Source organism: Genypterus blacodes, unplaced genomic scaffold (genome assembly GCF_046128005.1).
Source record: "Genypterus blacodes isolate CSIRO-AG114 ecotype Tasmania unplaced genomic scaffold, CSIRO-AGI_Gbla_v1 ptg000129l_1, whole genome shotgun sequence".
In the NCBI taxonomy this organism is placed as follows: Eukaryota; Metazoa; Chordata; class Actinopteri; order Ophidiiformes; family Ophidiidae; genus Genypterus; species Genypterus blacodes.
In genome coordinates, this window is record NW_027466931.1 from 585,001 (window position 1) to 602,549 (window position 17,549).

Consider the following 17,549-nt stretch of genomic DNA (forward strand, 5'->3'; position numbering starts at 1 on the left):
CCTTTTCTTCACCTTGTCCTCAGCCTTTCCTAGGTCCGAGCTCAGCCGGTCGGCCTGTTCTGTGATGACATCACAGAGCTCCTTCCAGGTGAAGTTACCCAGGATGCTCGGGGGCTCAGCCAGGAGGACACAGCCGGCCAAGAGGCGCTGGTACAGAGAGTAGAGGAAGGACAGACGAGCCTACACACACACACACACACACAGTCAAACACACACACACACACACACACACAGCTCAGTGTGATGGCGCTTGATGAGGTTTACATAAGCAGTTTAATGAAATGATGTTTATAGTATAATGACATTAATCTGTTAGAGTGAGTGGGCAGGGGGTATGGATAGAGAAAGAGAGGAAGGGAGAGATAGAGAGAGAGGGGGTGGGAGAGGGGGGGGGGGGAGGGAGGCAATGAGTGAGACGGAGACGGAGAGAGATAGACCGACAGAGTGGATGTGAGCACCTTTGACTCTTCCTGGTAGTGTTCTGTGATCCTCTGGACTTCTGCTGCTCTCTCCAGCCCCTCTCTCTCCCTCTCTCTCACCCTCTCCTCCCTCTCTCTCGCCCTCTCCTCCCTCTCTCTCGCCCTCTCCTCCCTCTCTCGCTCCATCTCCGCCCCGAGGCTCCGGCTCTTCGTCGACCAATCGGAGTTCTCCTGCCGCAGGCGTGTCGCCTCCTCACTCAGGCCGGCCAGCAGCTGCTCCACCTGCTGAGAGGAAGAGAGGGGGCTTTTATTCTGAAGGGTCACGGTACATGGACCTGCAACGTAAACAAACAGCGCTACCCAGAGTCGTTTTGTCGGGCTTACCTGGGTTTGCCTCCTGCAATCTGAGCTGAGCTGTCGCAGAGTCGTGTTCTGCTCCTCCAGGCGTTCTGACGCAAACAGCAAATCCCTGAGCTGACAAGTGAAATGCAACACACACACGTTCAAACAGCCTTTTAATGTTGTGCAATAAAGCTTCATGTAATGATTATAACAGCATTTAAGAGGAATTCATTTATCAACCATGTGCATAAATTCGATGGCATCATGTGTGCACAACATTCACGATATTTCAGGGATTCATTGAATGAGAAAATGTGTGTGTGTGTGTGTGTACCTTTTTGTCCGTCTCTTCCAGTCTGCTTCTGTAGCCGCCGAGTGTCGACATCAACAGCTCCAAAATCACAGCGCAGGGACTTTGGTTCCCATTATCCTTTGCAGGAGAATGGCAGCCTGCAGACATGACAGATTTAATGTATAGACACACACGCACACTCACACACACAAACACACACACAGGTGACAAGGTGTGTACCTGTGTTGCACTGTTGTTGTAGTATTTCACTGATCTCTTTCATGCAGCTCATGTGGGCCTTTTCTAAATCAGAGTGTCTCTTATCAGCCTGAACACACACACACACACAGAGAGAGCGCGCACACACACACACACACACACACACACACACACACACACACACACACACAGAGAGAGAGAGAGAGAGAGAGAGAGAGAGAGAGAGAGAGAGAGAGAGAGAGAGAGAGAGAGAGAGAGAGAGAGAGAGCACACACACACATACACAGAGAGAGAGCACACACACACACAGAGAGAGAGAGAGAGAGAGAGAGAGAGAGAGAGAGAGAGAGAGAGAGAGAGCACACACACACATACACAGAGAGAGAGCACACACACACACAGAGAGAGAGAGAGAGAGAGAGAGAGAGAGAGAGAGAGAGAGAGAGAGAGAGAGAGAGAGCACACACACACACGGAGAGAGCGAGAGAGAGAGAGAGAGAGAGAGATGTCAAAAGTCAAAGAAAATGTAAAACACGTCATTTTGTTAAAAGTGAAAAGTGTGTTTGCTAGTGACCTTCTCCAGCAGCAAGTGTGTGTCAGCATGCCGTCTCTTTTCCTCCTCCAGACGGTCTGTGAGGTCAGAGGTCGTCTTCCTCTCTGCTTCCAAGGCAGCTCTCAGGTCAGACTTGCACTGCTCGTAGCTGTGTGTGCACACAAGAACACACATACATAAATAATATCAAATATAAATCATTATAAATGAAATCATTATATAGACATTACAATATAATTAATAATCATCTTTCAAACTGTGACTTTGGACAGTGAATGCTGAATGTCTGTGCATGTTGTCGTGGCAACCTCACCGCTCCAGAGCGTGCTGAGTGGAGCCGCTCCTCTCTCTCTCCAGGCAGTAAGCTCGCTCCACCTCCCTGAACTGGGCTCGCAGCAGATCCAGGCTGCTCTGCGCCTCCTGCTGGCCGGAGCGCTCCACTACCAGAGCTGCCTCCAGGTCCCTGACCCGTAGCTACAGCAAGACACACACAGCGCAGACAGAGACGGAGACGGAGAGAGAGCGAGAGATGGTAAGCCATTTAAACGTGAAATGTATTTTTCTGAATTTTCAAAAAGATACGTTTTTTCCAGTCTCACCTGGATGACCTCAGAGTTGAACTTAGACTCCAGGTGAGCAGCTCGCTCCACCCCCAGGTTTGACTCAAGAGACTTTACCTTCTGATCTGACAGCTGGAGGACAAGAGAGAGGGGGGGGGGGGGGGAGAGAGAGAGAGAGAGAGAGAGAGAGAGAGACATGAAGAATGAGAGAGTAAAGGGAAAGGGACCAAGATAGGGAAAGATTTCTTATCACCCTGTCCTTCTTCTTCTTCCTCACCTCTTTCTCTCTCCCTCTCCTCTCCTCTCTCTCCTCCAGGTATTTCAGCTCCCTGGCTTGCTGTATGCTCACTTTGGCCTCCTTCTCTTTCTCCAGTTGCACCTCCTTCATCTTCCCTTCCAGCCCCTCCAGAGCCTCCTCCTGCTCCTGGAGACGGAGAGGAGAGAAGACATGAACCAAATCTTAAGTGTGTGTATGTGTGTGTATGTGTGTGTGTGTGTGTGTGTGTGTGTCTGACCTGCAGCAGCTGGCGTAGCCGCTCGTTTTCCGTAGTGATGCTCTGCACCACCCTGTCGCGCTCCTCCACTTCCTGCTGCAAAGCATGCTGGTTCTCCTCCCTGGCCTGCCGAGTAATTTCGAGCGATTTCTGCAGCACCTGAGCCGTCTGCTGCAGCTCCTCCACACGATCTGACACAAACACACACACATATGTAAACACAGAAAAACAGTGTTGGCCTCTACTGAGCGCCTGAGTGAGTGTGTGTATCCACTGACCCCCCGCTGTGTGCGTGTGTTACAGCGTGTGTACCTGTGAGTGCGTGCTTGTCTCTGCTGAGCTCAGCGACTCGGTCGGCGTCTCTGCCGCTGACGGTGAGCTGATACTGCAGCTCCACCCGCTGTGCCTCCCCTCGCTCCACCGCCGCCCTCAGCCGAGCATGCTCCGCCTGCAGACCGCACAGCTGAGATCACACACACACACACACACACACACACACACACACACACACATTTACGGGTTTGGAACGCCTTTGGAAGGTTCCGTCTGATCGCTCCTCTGCTCGTTCTCACCTCTTGGTTGTGGACAGACGTCAGCTCCAGTTTCTCTTTCTCCAGCTGGTTGATTTTCCACAGGAGTTTCTCAGACTCTTCGCTTCTTTCACCTCCTTCTGATGCCGCCCTCCTCCTCCTCCTCTCGTTCTTTCCCTCACCTCCTCGGGTTACCCCCTTCTCTGCCCACTCCCCCCTTCTTCTTCCTCCTCCCTCCTCCTCCTCCTCCTCCTCTCCCAGCAGAGCGGTGATGATCTTGCCCCGCCTGGAGGATGATTATAAATATGTCACTCCTTATTCATCGTTTTGTATCAAATCTGTAAGCAGTTAGCAACAAAGTACCTCAAAGCCACACTCAAGTTAATGCTGAGATTCAAGTTACAAGTAAAATTCATCCACTAGAAAAAAAATAGGAGTCATTTACTGTTGCTATTAATTTTAAAAGTATTTAGTAACAGTATTTTAAAAAACAGTACTGAGGTGAAGTATGTCTAGTTGCTCACTCTGGCATTTCTACCTTGTGTGATACAGGCTGCACGTGAGCAAACTGCCTTTGCTATATGTTAGATAAGCAGTTCAGTAAAAATAAAAATAAAAATATATGTAAATAACCCCCAAAAGGTTTATTGGTTATCTGTTGTATCTCTATTGTAATATTGCTGATGTAAGTATTTTAATATTTGCATAAATGTTTCTTATCGGTAAATAATAATTAATAATGACTGTTGACAAGTAAGCTTTTATTTTTGTAAAGGTCAAGGGCAGTTTGTTTATGTTCCGGTACCTACATGTGCTTCAGACACGGTCACGCGCTTTAGCCAATGCGTAACGTAAAGAGCCGTACAATTAATAGACCCGTAATGAGACACAAGCTCTTACGGTGGTCGTAGTTTACCACTTTGTTTAAAATGTACGTTATCTTTGTTTTGTTGCTTTACACCATTGACGCTGAAGGTCCTCACCTCGTTGTTTCCTCCTTGGTGCTCCTCCCCCGCTGCTCATCTCGCCGCTGCCGGCTCTCGGCGCGCTTGACGCGGCTACGACGCTCCGCTGCTTCGCCCGGCATCGCCCTGTGGCTTAACGCTGAATAAAGCAGAACGGAGCGTGTTTCAAACTATTGTTGCATAAAATCGACATCATAAAATGTATTAGTGTATCTCAAACGATTTACAAATGTCAAATATTTACTGAATTTACACAATAATAATAAACCGCGGAAAAGGGCGCAGTATGTTTTGATATGGTAATAAAACAAATTCAATTAGGAACCTGCTCTTGTACTTGTGTGATGCTTTGATGACGCAACCAACTGCTGAGGCTCTGGAGGAAACCTCGGTTGCCTGGTTCCTGTTGCCGGGCCAGCAGACGCACTCATCCCGGTAAACGAAGAGAAACATCCAGATCTAAACCTGGAAATTCAGCCATGACCCCCTTTTTAACTCTCTGAAACTCGGCCTGCATACAGCAACAACATAGATCACTGCCAAAGTATTGACGTGTTACATTTCAAGCAGAGATTTCACTCTCACACAGCGCGATTTCGGTCATTCTCCATAAGCAGATTTAAGAAGACTTCTAAAACGGTCTTAACCATGTGTAACCCGCGCCGAGTCAAGCACCAGCATTTCTATATTTTTGTCAGTCGACTTAAAATGATGTAATGACGGGTTTCGTGCTGCTCCACATCAAACAATATAACACACAACATTCAAGCGTTCTCTTTGAGATAAACGACCAAACAAACTCTTAACCACATTAAAAGCTCCAACAACGCACTTATATCACATACTTACACAGCATAGTAATGGGAAATGTGTAGTAAACTCTTAATAACACTTACTCAAAAAACGACAGGGAGAATAGTTTGAATCTGACGCCATCTTTAGCGTCCAGACGCGAAATGGATTGCGTCACTTCCGCCTCGGTGCGGATTGGTTGGGTTCGAGCACCGGGCATGTTCCTCGTCTTTAGGGTCTCGCCGCATTATTGGTGTTGCTTTATCGCCCTCTAGTGGACATAAATTCGTAGTATTTTAATTGCCGTAAAAGTAGTAAAAAAAAATCATTCAGCTGCTTGTTGATAACTTGTTGATAAGTAAAATTGTTTCTTATTCGTTTTTGTGGCACTGTGATGTCATTCTCTTCACATTTGGACCTTTAGTCGTAAAATATTTAGACTTTATCTTCGGAAACTCCCTTTTTGTTTTTCATCTATGGCCCCAATACTCGGGCATATTTCCTTTTTTAAAGTAGTTGAGTACCGGCATACATTTTATTGTGCATTTGTAAAGTACAACACCTTGAACTTGTACTTGTACTTTGTTTATTTACACCACGTTCAATTCAACAATTCAATTCAAATATTTTCAAATTTTACAACATGGAAGAGGACATTTTTGAATTGATTACAAGTTGATGCAGTTGTAATGTGTTTCATGTGTGAAAACAAAAAATATATATCTCGATGAATATTGGTTTAGTTTACAGTAATGATGTCGAATTGTGTCAGTACAGCAGAGGGCAGTATAACCCATCTCTGCTTTCTGGTGTGTTTAATGTGTGTAGAAGAAGAAAAGAAGGAAAACATTATGGCGACTTCCACGGAACACGCTGAAACTACATCCACAGAACCAGACCCTCCAGAATCTCTCAAAACAGAAGCTGAAGAAACGAGTGAAGACCCGGGCCCATCCCAAACAGAACCGGTGGGTCCAGAATCAGATGAGGATGAAGACGAGGACGAAGACGAACCTGCTGGACCTAAAATCCGGGACACCCCGCAAGACATTCGGCTGGAGGCGGCCGCGAACTCGGTGGCGCTCCACCCGTCCAGAGACATGCTGGCCTGCGGGGACGTGGATGGGGACGTGTACGCCTTCTCCTACTCCTGCACGGAGGGGGAGAACCGGGAGCTGTGGTCGTCGGGACACCACATGAAGTCCTGCCGCCAGGTGCGCTTCTCCGCGGACGGACTGAAGCTCTACACCGTCTCACGGGACAAGGCCGTGCACGCGCTGGACTCGGAGCGAGGACAGCTGGTTACCCGGATCCGCGGAGCCCACGAGGTCCCCATCAACAGCCTGCTGCTGGTGGACGAAAACATCCTGGCCACCGGAGACGACGCAGGCACCCTCAAGGTCTGAATCTGAACAAGCAGCTTGGGCCACATCAGGGGGGCTATAGGGGTCCACGATAGTCTGACATGGTCCGATACTTTTTGTCCACTGTTCTGTCGTGATCAAGTGACACCGGCAGAGTTAGTGTTGATTTTCCCCTCTGGTTTGCAAATGTTTTATCCTTTTGGAGCGTTTGGAAATCACAAGTGGTGGTCTTAAGTGATCTTGGTTGTTCTGTGCTCCTTTATGCAATACCAAACTTAAGTAACTTGAGTAATTGTCTTGTTTCTTTCTGAAGGTTTGGGACATGAGGAAAGGGACAGCCGTCATGGATCTCAAACACCACGAGGACTACATTAGTGACATCACTGTGGACCAGGCCAAGAGGATCCTACTGACTACCAGGTATATAATAATACTAAGTACATTAACACAAGTGCCAATAAGCACTGAAACTGCATCTGTTAAATCTGAAATGTCAGTGTGTCTTTGAATGCACCATCACAGAGTGTTTTTGAGACAATCTCATCTTATGTCCTGAACAGCGGTGATGGCACAATGGGCGTCTTCAACATTAAACGGCGCCGCTTCGAGCTGCTGTCGGAGTATCAGAACGGCGACCTCACCTCTGTGGCGCTGATGAAGAAAGGGAGGAAGGTGGTCTGCGGCTCCAGCGAGGGGACCGTCTACATCTTCAACTGGAACGGGTTCGGAGCCACCAGCGACCGATTCGCAGTCAAGGCTGAGTCGGTGGACTGCATCGTCCCCGTCACGGACAGCATCATGTGCACAGCTTCCATGGATGGGTATATTCGGTGAGCAGGGGTCACCTGGGGTCACCGGGTGTAGTTTGTAGTTAGTTAGGGTGTGACTGTGATCCATATCAATCTGCCTGTCAGATGGTAACATAATGTACAAATTGTAGTAACACAATGGGAAATACTCCAATACGCTGTTTATATTAAAGTATTGACATGTAACTAGTCTGTGTAAATGAATCAATGTTTCAACCAATATAATGTCTGTCCTCCATCAGAGCCATCAACCTCCTTCCCAACCGGGTCATCGGCTGCATCGGGCAGCACGTCGGCGAGCCAGTTGAAGAGCTTGCCACCTCCCGTGACAGCCGCTTCCTGGTCAGCTGCGCTCACGACCAGCTCGTCAAATTCTGGGACATTTCCGGCTTACCGGAAACCACTGTCAACGTGTACCGCAAGAGAAAGAAGAAGGACGGACGACTAAAGTCTCTGACCAAGAAGGCACACGGAGAAAACGACTTCTTCTCAGGACTTGTAGACGAAACAGAGAAGAAGGAAGAGGAGGAGGAGGAGGATGAAGAAGAGGATGACAGTGACAGTGGCAGCGATTAAAAAGCTTTTCAGCTGTGTGGTTTCTGTGCCTTTGGACAGTTTGAATATGGTTATTGATTAGGATAAAGTTATGTTGAGTCTGTTAACTGCCTTTACCCAGCAAAATCTGTTGGGACAGTTGACGAAATGCTTTTTGTTATATTAAATTAATTCAAATTGACATTAAAATTGTACATACTTTAATTCTTAATTGATTGGAAGCTTTTACACACAACATACATTGAATTCACAGCACAGGTGACACAAAAAGTGTGTTTTCACACCATGCAGAGTATTTAAAATGACAAACTTTTGATTTGCACAAAATCCACTTTAATGTACGTATAAATAAGACTGATATGAAAGCATGACTGACAAGCAACACATTTAAACATATTTAGATGAAGTTTTATAATATTTTGGCCAGAAAAGATGGCTACATTGGTATGGTCCTTTTTCAACACACGTATCATAACGTAAAACAAACGGAAGCTGAACCAATAAAGACAATTTGTTATGAAGTGGTTATAATTTTTAACATTTCACTGTAAGAGAAACTAACTTACTCGTTATAATGTTGGTATGTTCCCCAACACACGTAACCCCCCACGTCTCTTGGTACGCCCCGGCTGTGGGCGGGAAACCACTGGGCTCACCAGTCACGTGACACGAGCCAATCAGCCAACATGGCGGTGAGCTGGCAAGCGAAGTGACAAGGGCTCTTGTGCAGATAAGCAACGGCATTTGCCAAGGAATACAGTTGTTTTTCTTCTGTGAGTATTCGCGTTACTCATCTACTAAATACTTAAGAGTCAAGGCTAATGCAGAGATATATTTTGATCACCCCGTCAGCCAGAAAATAGCGGAGGTTAGCGGGGCTTAGCTTCTATGCTAGCACGCGTTTATTGTAAACAATGAGTGAAGATGCGGGTGAAAATAAAAACGATGAATCAACCGCGTCATGTTCACCATTGACACACCACGCAACGTTGTTAAAAGTAAATAGATTTAGATTTCCGGCCCGAAAAGTGACGTGTTTACATCGGGGATGTCGTCTTGTGTGTCATTGACAGAAATGCACACAAATTGTCGACATCACAGCGGTTTATGTTGTTCCTTAAGCTCTTATTCTTTTTCAACACACGTTGTAAGTGAGATAGTGTTGTGAGATTATTTCAAAGCAAATTTCCATTTGCCAATCACCTGTTCCTCATCAGGTTCCTGTCCAGGCTCCACGGTCGGGCAGAGGTTGAAGGTTCAATTCCATTGCATGTGTTTGAGGATTAAAGCTGCAGGATGCCGTGGGAAAGGATGGAGTTTAAACCAGGAGACTTGGTGTTTGCCAAGATGAAAGGCTTCCCATACTGGCCTGCCAGGGTATATACACACACACACACACACACACATATACACACATATACACACATGTTGCACATATTAAATGTTCACATGAGCTGTACTCAAATAACATATTTGTATGTTTTCAGATCTGCAAGTCTGAAGGGGCATCCAAGAAACGGGTCATGGTTTTCTTTTTCGGAACCCATCAAATGTATGTGCTGCCTGTCAGGGACACTTTTGTCATATATTGTGGGAATTGTTTTTGTGTTGATTGTCAGTAATTGCAAATGAACAATTAAAATGGCATCGATGTAAATTTTAGAAGATGAACTAGATCATTTTGGATTAACTGAGGTGAATCTCTCTGTCTCTGACTCTCTCTCTAGTGGTCACCTCCCACATGACAACATCATTCCTTTCAAGGGTAACAAGATGAAATATGGCTGTGGCGTTCGCATTAAAGGCTTCACAGAGGGGATGTGGGAGATCCAGAACACACCTGCAGTGGGCAGTAAAGTCAAAGTGAGTTGGTAGTTGAGAAGTTTGTTGTCAGTTGCAACCCTGAGTATATTCGTCGATTGTTTTCTTTCCAGTTATGTAACGCATCATCTTTTACAACTATTGACAACTATTGCGCTTAAGCCAAAAAGTCAACAAATAGGTGATTCTATCCAACTAAGATTCAGAAAACCCCGAAAGAATCCTGGAATGAATTACATTTTTTTGTCCAACCTGTCCACCAAGTTTCATTGAAATCAGTTAACAACTATTTGAGATATCCTGCTAACAGACAAATGGGATCAAAAACATAACCCCCTTGTCTGAGGTAACGTATAGATAAACACATATTTGACACATGGTTTATTGATTCATCTTCTCTGTTTTCTTCTCAGATGCCAGAAGTCAAAACTGCAAAAGTTTCTCTAGTAAAACTATTTCCTGCCAGTAAAATGACACCTGCTAAACTTGAGAAGAAAGGTACTAAAGTGAAATCACCCGCTAGTAAGTCCACCCCTTCCAGGACTCCCGCTAAGCTGGATAGCAACATGGCTACTGACACAAGTATGAGTTCCAAGGAAAGTTCTCCTGCTGATAAAGGTACAGAAGTGCTGGAAGCTTCTGCCATTGGACCCACCACGACCAGGAGCAAAGCGGCAGATTCCAGGGCGACCACTTGCACAGAACTGTCCCCAGCTAGGAGCCCCAGAGCCACTGCAGTCAAGAAAATCAAAGAGGTAGGAGGAGGATGTGTGGAAGAAGAGTTGTGCCATCTGATTCATTTTCATTTCAATTTGTAAAATAGCTTTCCAACTGTGCTGGAATGTGTCTGAATGTTCCAAATGATCCCTGCCTGGAATCTCAAAATTAACCTAAATTGAAGGTTAACTTAATCCAACAATCACACTTTTTGATAAATCAGCAAATGTATTATAAGTAGTATGATATACACACACATTCTGAACAAATGCATCTGTGAGTCTAAATGTTTTTGTTCCTCTGTCAGGCTGAGCTGCTCAGTAAGAGAACCACACCTGGTATCACCACGCCAGGTAAAACACATTATTTGCGAATGATAACTATGGATTATTGTTTATTAATGCAAATGATACGTTTCAAATAACCTTTATCACCGACTTTTCATTTTAGCCAGAAAGAGGCGGAAGACTTCCATCCAGGAAGATGGAAAGATGGAGAGAGATGAAGCAAAGGTGTCAGAAAGCCAAGCAGTCAAGAGGAAGAGAGAAGAGGAGGGAGAGATGGAGTCACAGGAGAAAAGCAAGCAGGATGGTGTGGCAGGGAAAAAAGGGGAGATGTCAAAAAAGAAGGCAGAGGAGGACAAACCAGGAGAGAGGACTTCAGAGGGCCATGGTATGAAGACGAGGAGAAGAGAGGAGGCGGGAGAGAAGGAGGCACAGGAGACACCGAACAAGGATGCAGGCCTGGAAGAAAATAGAGAGGTGATGGCCTTGGGGAGACGAGGAATGAAGACGCGAAGAGCAGAGGAGGCGGAAGAGACGAAAATGAAGGATGCAGGCGTAGAAGTTAAAGATGTGATGACAAAAGAGCAGGAGAAAGATGGAAAATCTGTAGAGAAAGACCAGGAGAGAACAAGAGAAAAGTCACCAGACAGACAAGGAATGAAGACGAGGAGAGCGGAAGAGAAGCAGGCAGAGAAGAAACAACGGACAACAAGACAGACGTCGTCAGAGAGACAAGGAATGAGGATGAGGAGAACACAGGAGGCGGAAGAAGAGAAAACAAAGGAAGATACAGGTATGGAAGTTAAGACAGATGTGATGAGGAAAGAGAAGGATGGAAAGACTGCAGAGAAAGAGCAGGAGAGAACGAAAGAAAAGTCATCAGAAAAACAAGCAATGGAGGCAAAAACAGACGAGGCAGAAGAGAAGGAGGAAGAGAAGAATAAGAAGGTTGCACTCTTGGAATGTAAGACAGAAGTGACGGAGAAAGAGGTAGGAAAAATGAAAGAGAAGACTGCTGAGAAAGATGAGGAGAAAGAACCGGAGAGAACAGGAGAAACAACATCAGTGAGACAAGGAATGGAAAGGAGAACAGAAGAGGTGGAAGAGAAGGAGGTAGAGATGAAAACAAAGGAGGATGCAGACGAAGGCCAGAATGATACAATGACGAAAGAGGAGGACAAAACTCAAGAGAAGGATGGGAAATCTGTGAAGACGGTTAAGAAGAGAGAGCCAGAGAGGATGAGAGAAAAGTCATCAGAAAGACAAGGAATGAAGACGAGGAGAACAGAGGAGACAGAAGAGAAGAAAGGAAAGAAAGATTCGATGACAAAAGGGAAGGATGGAAAGAGGGAAACATCTTCAGAGAGACAGGCAAAGACAACGAGGAGAACAGTAGAGGCGGAGCAGGAAGACGAGAAGAAAATGAAGAAGGACGCAGGCATGCAAGAAAAGACAGATGCAAAGGAGAAAGAGGAGGAAAATATGAAAGAGAAGGATGCAAAGCCTGCTGAGAAAGATGAGAGCAAAGAGCCCGAAAGAACAAAAGAAAAGTCATCAGAGAGACAAGGAATGAAGATGGGAAGAGAGGAGGCAGAGGAGAAGGAGGTAGAGAAGAAAACTAAGAAGGATGTTGGCTCGGAAGGCAACAAAGATGAGGTGGAGAAAACTAAAGAGATGGATGGAAAGACTGTTGAGAAAGAAGAGAGAATGAAGGAAAATTCATCAGAGAGACGAGGAAAGATGACGAGGAGAACAGAGCGAGAAGAAGGGAAGGAGGAGCAGAAGAAAACAAAACAAGACAGCATGTCAGGAAAGGATGTGACGACAAGGGGAGGAGGGAAACCAGTGAAGAGGAAGAGAGAGGAGAAAGGTGAAGAGAAGAAGGGAGGTGGCGACATGGAGCAAAAAACTGAAGTAAAGAAGTCCTCAGAGAGCCGTGGAAAGAAGAGTGGGAGAACAGAAATGGAGGAAGGGAAGGAGGAGCAGAAGAAAATGGGAAGGAAAGAATTGGCAACGAAAGAGGAGACGTCAAAGAGGGAGACCAGAGAAAGGAAAGCAGTGGAGAACGAAGGAACAAAGAGGAAGAGAGAGAGGAAAGAGGAAGGGAGGATGGAAGGCAAGCAGGTAGAGGAGGAGTTAAAGAAACAGGACATGGCAGGGACGAAAGAAGAGACCACCCAGAAGAAGACGGTGGAGAAAACGGAAGTAAAGAAGAAGACGGAGAGCAACAGAGTGAAGACGAGATCTGTGGAGGAGGAGGAGATAGAGAAAGAAACGGATGAGGGCGCAGGTGTGGACAGAAAGATGGATGTGAGGATGACAGAGGAAGAGACAGACGAGGGGACGTCAGCGGGGAAAGACGAGAAGCAAGGAGGCGGCGCTGTGGAGGAGGAGGTAGGGCGCATATGGCGTTTCCTTTCAGAAATAATTTCATAAACATTGCAAATGTTAATAAATGCAAAACATGTTCTCTTTATGCAGCGAGAGCGCCGCATAGCTGCCAAGAGGGAGAGTCTGCTGAAATCTCTCAGAGGCCTGCTGAAGGCCGGTAGAGGAGCAAAGAGGAAGAGCCATGAGTAAGACACACACACGCATGCACACACACACACACACACACACACACACACACACACACATTCTGCTGTGTGTAGTTCAGTGATCAAATTTGTTCTTCTTTCTTATCAGGAAAATCGAACGGAGGAAGGTGATGGCCGAGAGTTACAAGGCAGGAAGTCAGAAGGCCGCAGGGAAGAAGGCCGACGGCAAAAAGTCCACCTTCGCCAAAGTGATCGGCAAGAAGATGGGCGTCAAACCCATTGTTAGTATGAAAACGATGACGAGGAAGAAGGAAAACAAAAATGTCAAGGTCAGAAAGGCAGACGGGGACAAACCGGAAGGACGTGTTGAGAAAGACGAGACGGATGAGGGAGAGAAACAATCTGGAGAGAAGAGAACCATGAAGTCAATGAGGGTAAAGATGGATGGACAGAAAGAGGAGAAGACTGCAAAGAAGACAAAGTTGGAAGAGGGCTACAAAACGGACAGATCGACTAAAATCATCAAACCCACGACTAAGACGAAGACAGAGGAAAAGAACACAGAGGTCAGAATGGAAGAGACGAAGACGGCAACATTGAACAAGAAGGAAGAGAAGAAAGCAGAAGATGCCAAGATGGAGGGACCAAAGCAGCCGAAGGAAGAGGAGAAGAAGGAGGAGAGGAAGATAATTGGAAAGATTGTGAAAGCGGCGGCTGGCCAGAAAGCCAAGGTTCAGGTAAAGAGCATGATGGGAGGAATGGTGGCGGCAGAGGAAGAGAGGAAAGAAGAGAAGATGTGTCAACAGGCGACAGAAAAAGGGGAAAAGATGGACGTCAAGAAAGTAGACGAGAAAAGGAAGAGCACCAGCTGGGAAAAGACAAAGGCAGCGGATGAGGGGAAGAAACCCGAAAAGAAGAGCGATAGGGATGGAAAGGTTGAGATAAAGACCGCAGAGGTGGAGAAAGAAGCTGAAAGAACAAAAGCGAAAGACAAGAGCGTGACAGAGGTAAAGAAGGAGAAGAAGAGCAGTGGAGACGAGATGCCGTCTAAGAAGAGCGAGGACAAGCAGGGAGCAAACGCAGAAACCAGCTCCCTGGAGAGGAGGAAGGAAGCAGAGAGGGAGAAAATGATGACAAGAGATCAGAGGAGGCGATCGGAAAAGAGCGAAAAACCTGACGGAGATATGAGGACGGCAACGGAAGACAAGAGCGCTGTGGGGACGAAGACTCCGAAAACCGACAAAGTGGACACGGAGCAAGAAACCAAAGATGAAAAGACGTCAAAGAACACGAGCGCGGAGTCACAGAGAGCCGACAAATCGAGAGCGGAAGGAGGGAGCGCGACGGAGAGGAAGACACTACCGGCAACAAAGAAATCTGCAACCATGACGCTGACAGACTCGACTCTGCACAGAATCCATGGAGACATCAGGATCGCACTGAAGTCAGACAACCCTGTAAGGCACACGCACACACACACTGTATATAGTGTCTGGTTAGTAGGATTGAGGGGTCTTGGTCTGGTTGATCTGTGGTTGGACTTCAGAGTAGTGTTAAGGGGATCAATACACTTTGATTGCTGTTGAGGGGCCCCAAGGAGGTTCCCGGGGTGCTTGAGGATGTTGCAAGATGGCTGTAGATGTCATCTCATTCACTTCATTCGTATGAGCACGAGAGGGTCTTCGATCCTCGTAGAACCTTCAGTTCCGGAAATTATTCTCCTCATCTCAGATCATAGAGAAGTTTACTAAGTGGTTCAAGATGTCTCTTTGAAGGTTTGTACTTCTTTGATGACTTCTAGAAGTACTTGGAAGAGCTTTAACGTTTTAAATCTCTTAAGTGAGGATCTGTGTTTTGAAAAGTCTCTTAAGACCCTCCATCTAGGATTCCAAACCTACAGAAAAACGTTTAATTAACTAATAAAACACAAGGTTTGAGGTGTTTCTAAAGGTCCCGAATGTCTATTTCTGCCTCTTATTTCAGGACATCAGTAAGTGTCTCCTGGCTTTGGATCAACTCAGCATGCTCTACGTGAAGTCTCAACACGTCAAGAGGCACAGCGAACTAGTTGCCACACTGAGGAAGGTATGAAGGCTCATGTTTCCTCCTTTGTCCGACTCAAAAATGAGAAAAGCAAGTTTGGTTGCCTAATATTTCTGTAAAGAGAACCTTTACAGACAAAAATGAGAAAAGCACGAGACGAGGCTTATTTCCCCGTTTGTCTTTGGTGTTTAGATGCGGTACTACAGAGCCAACCAGGCCGTGATGGACAAGGCCTCCATGCTGTACAACCGCTTCAAGAATGCCTACCTGCTGGGCGAAGGCGAGGAGGTGGTGAGCACCGCCTTCCTGCGCTCGCTGCTGGAGGAGAAGGAGCGGGAGGAGGCGCAGCGGGTGGAGCGGTGGAAGGAGAGAAAAAGGAGGGGGGAGTTGCTGCAGGAGGTAAAGAGGCGCATCGGGCAGGTGGAGGAGACGAGGAGGACCAGTGGTGGTGACAGAGAGGGGGGGGAAGAGGAGGAGAAGGAGCCTATGATGGAGGTGATGGCAGCAGACGTGGAAGAGGTCAAAGCTGGAGGTAAAGAAATGATCAGTAATTGCAATGATGTGAATCAAAGCTTGATTGACAAGTGAGCTTGACATACATACAACTTGTTTTATTATGTATAAAATGTGTGTGTTGCAGCTCCAGTGGCCGATTCCTGAGGACACAGTGGACGGAACCAACTTCACCTGAGACTCGCCCTGCTTTTTTTGTCGTATTTGACCTTCCAAAACTTACACACTTTTCTCACACACACAAAGGCACAGATAAATTTACAGGCGCTATACAGCAACCCCATGAATGCATACCGGAAACGCTCTATTGTTCTGTTACCGCAACTTTAGGGACTAACCCTCAGTAAATAATTGTATGGTTTGTTGTTGTTCATTATCTCCTGCGAGCTTGTATTAATTTTCAGTGGGATTATATATCAAACCCAACACTAATATTTATCTGGACAGTTTCATGCTTTTCCTTTATCAATTCCACGATGAGCATTAAATGTCCTCATAATAAGCTAAACCCTTTTATCACAGCTGTACTTTGAGCTCTGTTAATCTTGACATTGTTGCTCTTCACGCGCCAGTGTTGGCATGTTACATCATAAGATCGTGCTTAACATGCTACAAGCTTTCAGAACGGTCCTTCCGTCTTTCCTTCTTTACGCTGTTTCTGCAGCATTGAAGCAAGTCCCCGAAGTGAGGCTTGGTCATGCTAGCACCCAGGTGCAGGTTGTGAAACCTGAAGGTTAAAGGTTAGCTAAGGTTAACTTAACCTTAACCCAGCAGTCCTAAGTGTTCCTAGTTGTGAGGAGAGAGGCGTTTCCTCTTCCCTCACTTTTTGTTGTTAAGTTTGTCTTTAATCAGATGTGGTATTGTTAGAAATGGCACGGAGCAATTTAAGCGTAAAAACTCAAGCATTATCTTCCCGCCCGTATGCTATCGCCGATCCACCGCTAACTGTGTGGGTTTGCTGCTTTGTTTTTATAAAGGGGCTAAATGTGCTGTGGTTTTACACGGCGACGGTAAACTTTATGTACATCCCGTTTTATTCTGTTTTTATCAATATGTTTGTGTTGCAGAGACAGTAATACGTTTTATCTTTTTTCCTACTTAAGTGCAGGTGTTATTTTCTGCCATGTAAACGTCTCGTAGATTCTGTTATGGTGTAAATAGTTTTCACCTTGATCAATAAAAAAAGTGACTGTTATGCTAATGTGTCGTGGACTTGTGTTTTTCTGAATTTGTGTTGTTTTTCTGTGTGCTTGAGAAGGTTGATTAGCTCCGTGCTTGGGGTCGGGTTATTTTTCAAGGGTCTTCAGGATGTCTTTGCTTTGGTTTTGTGGATCTACACAAGGCTTCAAGGATCCAGAATCAGGTGATCAATTATCCTTTATGTGGTTCTCTGAGGTGTTTGAGGAGGATTCAGGGCCGCTGATGGGTTTCAAAATGCCTAAATTTGATCCTAGAGGTACAAAAGGGGTTTTAAGGGGGTTCTGGAATGTCTCTTCAACACACCTAAAGACCAGATCAGAAGAAAACAATTAGGGATAAAAACCCTTTGAAGGATTGAGGGTTTTCTAAAACCATGCAAGATGTCTTGAACTGGAACATCCAGCTGGATGGAGATGTGAGGGGTTGAAGTTCGGTCACTCTCCCTCTCCATTTCTCTCAATTTTTTCTCTCAGTCTAGTTCTTTCTGATCTATTTCAGTCTCTTGCTCACACACACACTTGTCCTGTCTCAATTTTTGTC

General features: G+C 46.0%; 3 protein-coding genes and 1 long non-coding RNA gene across 4 annotated transcripts in view; 2 read left to right on the forward strand and 2 right to left on the reverse strand.

Moving 5' to 3' along the window:
• ccdc171 (coiled-coil domain containing 171) overlaps positions 1-3,625 on the reverse strand; it is a gene marked incomplete at its 5' end in the record, with an annotated part of 7,526 nt that extends 3,901 nt beyond the window's left edge. Inside the window, 12 exons of the mRNA XM_076162970.1 lie at positions 13-180; positions 459-704; positions 804-893; positions 1,096-1,211; positions 1,294-1,381; positions 1,847-1,973; positions 2,139-2,299; positions 2,425-2,517; positions 2,663-2,809; positions 2,901-3,070; positions 3,192-3,342; positions 3,452-3,625. Coding sequence (XP_076019085.1) covers positions 13-180; positions 459-704; positions 804-893; positions 1,096-1,211; positions 1,294-1,381; positions 1,847-1,973; positions 2,139-2,299; positions 2,425-2,517; positions 2,663-2,809; positions 2,901-3,070; positions 3,192-3,342; positions 3,452-3,625 — 1,731 coding nt within the window. The remainder of the gene's footprint in view (positions 1-12; positions 181-458; positions 705-803; positions 894-1,095; positions 1,212-1,293; positions 1,382-1,846; positions 1,974-2,138; positions 2,300-2,424; positions 2,518-2,662; positions 2,810-2,900; positions 3,071-3,191; positions 3,343-3,451) is intronic.
• Positions 3,626-3,666: 41 nt separating this feature from the next.
• LOC143010745 (uncharacterized) lies at positions 3,667-5,321 on the reverse strand. The gene is made up of 4 exons (XR_012964846.1): positions 5,271-5,321; positions 4,700-4,885; positions 4,393-4,513; positions 3,667-3,695 (listed from the first exon to the last, which is right to left on the reverse strand). It is a non-coding gene; the product is annotated as an uncharacterized LOC143010745 (long non-coding RNA).
• A 677-nt stretch (positions 5,322-5,998) lies between these two features.
• Positions 5,999-8,394, forward strand: wdr55 (WD repeat domain 55). The gene is made up of 4 exons (XM_076163253.1): positions 5,999-6,566; positions 6,844-6,950; positions 7,091-7,360; positions 7,582-8,394. The coding sequence occupies exons 1-4, from the start codon at positions 6,018-6,020 to the stop codon at positions 7,913-7,915; spliced, it is 1,260 nt and encodes a 419-aa protein (XP_076019368.1). The 5' UTR covers positions 5,999-6,017; the 3' UTR covers positions 7,916-8,394.
• A 163-nt stretch (positions 8,395-8,557) lies between these two features.
• psip1b (PC4 and SFRS1 interacting protein 1b) lies at positions 8,558-16,999 on the forward strand. Its single transcript, XM_076163238.1, has 12 exons — positions 8,558-8,667; positions 9,112-9,271; positions 9,382-9,446; positions 9,622-9,757; positions 10,129-10,470; positions 10,740-10,785; positions 10,883-13,110; positions 13,198-13,292; positions 13,402-14,710; positions 15,237-15,338; positions 15,489-15,828; positions 15,937-16,999. The coding sequence occupies exons 2-12, from the start codon at positions 9,191-9,193 to the stop codon at positions 15,954-15,956; spliced, it is 4,764 nt and encodes a 1,587-aa protein (XP_076019353.1). The 5' UTR covers positions 8,558-8,667; positions 9,112-9,190; the 3' UTR covers positions 15,957-16,999.
• Positions 17,000-17,549: the final 550 nt, after the last annotated feature.

Coding starts and splice junctions, on each gene's coding strand:
- wdr55 (XM_076163253.1), top strand. CDS start 6,018: ATGGCGACTTCCACGGAACACGCTGAAACTACATCCACAGAACCAGAC. Junction 6,951..7,090: donor AGGATCCTACTGACTACCAG/GTATATAATAAT, acceptor TGTCCTGAACAG/CGGTGATGGCACAATGGGCG. Junction 7,361..7,581: donor TCCATGGATGGGTATATTCG/GTGAGCAGGGGT, acceptor GTCCTCCATCAG/AGCCATCAACCTCCTTCCCA.
- psip1b (XM_076163238.1), top strand. CDS start 9,191: ATGCCGTGGGAAAGGATGGAGTTTAAACCAGGAGACTTGGTGTTTGCC. Junction 10,471..10,739: donor CAGTCAAGAAAATCAAAGAG/GTAGGAGGAGGA, acceptor TTCCTCTGTCAG/GCTGAGCTGCTCAGTAAGAG. Junction 13,111..13,197: donor GCGGCGCTGTGGAGGAGGAG/GTAGGGCGCATA, acceptor CTCTTTATGCAG/CGAGAGCGCCGCATAGCTGC.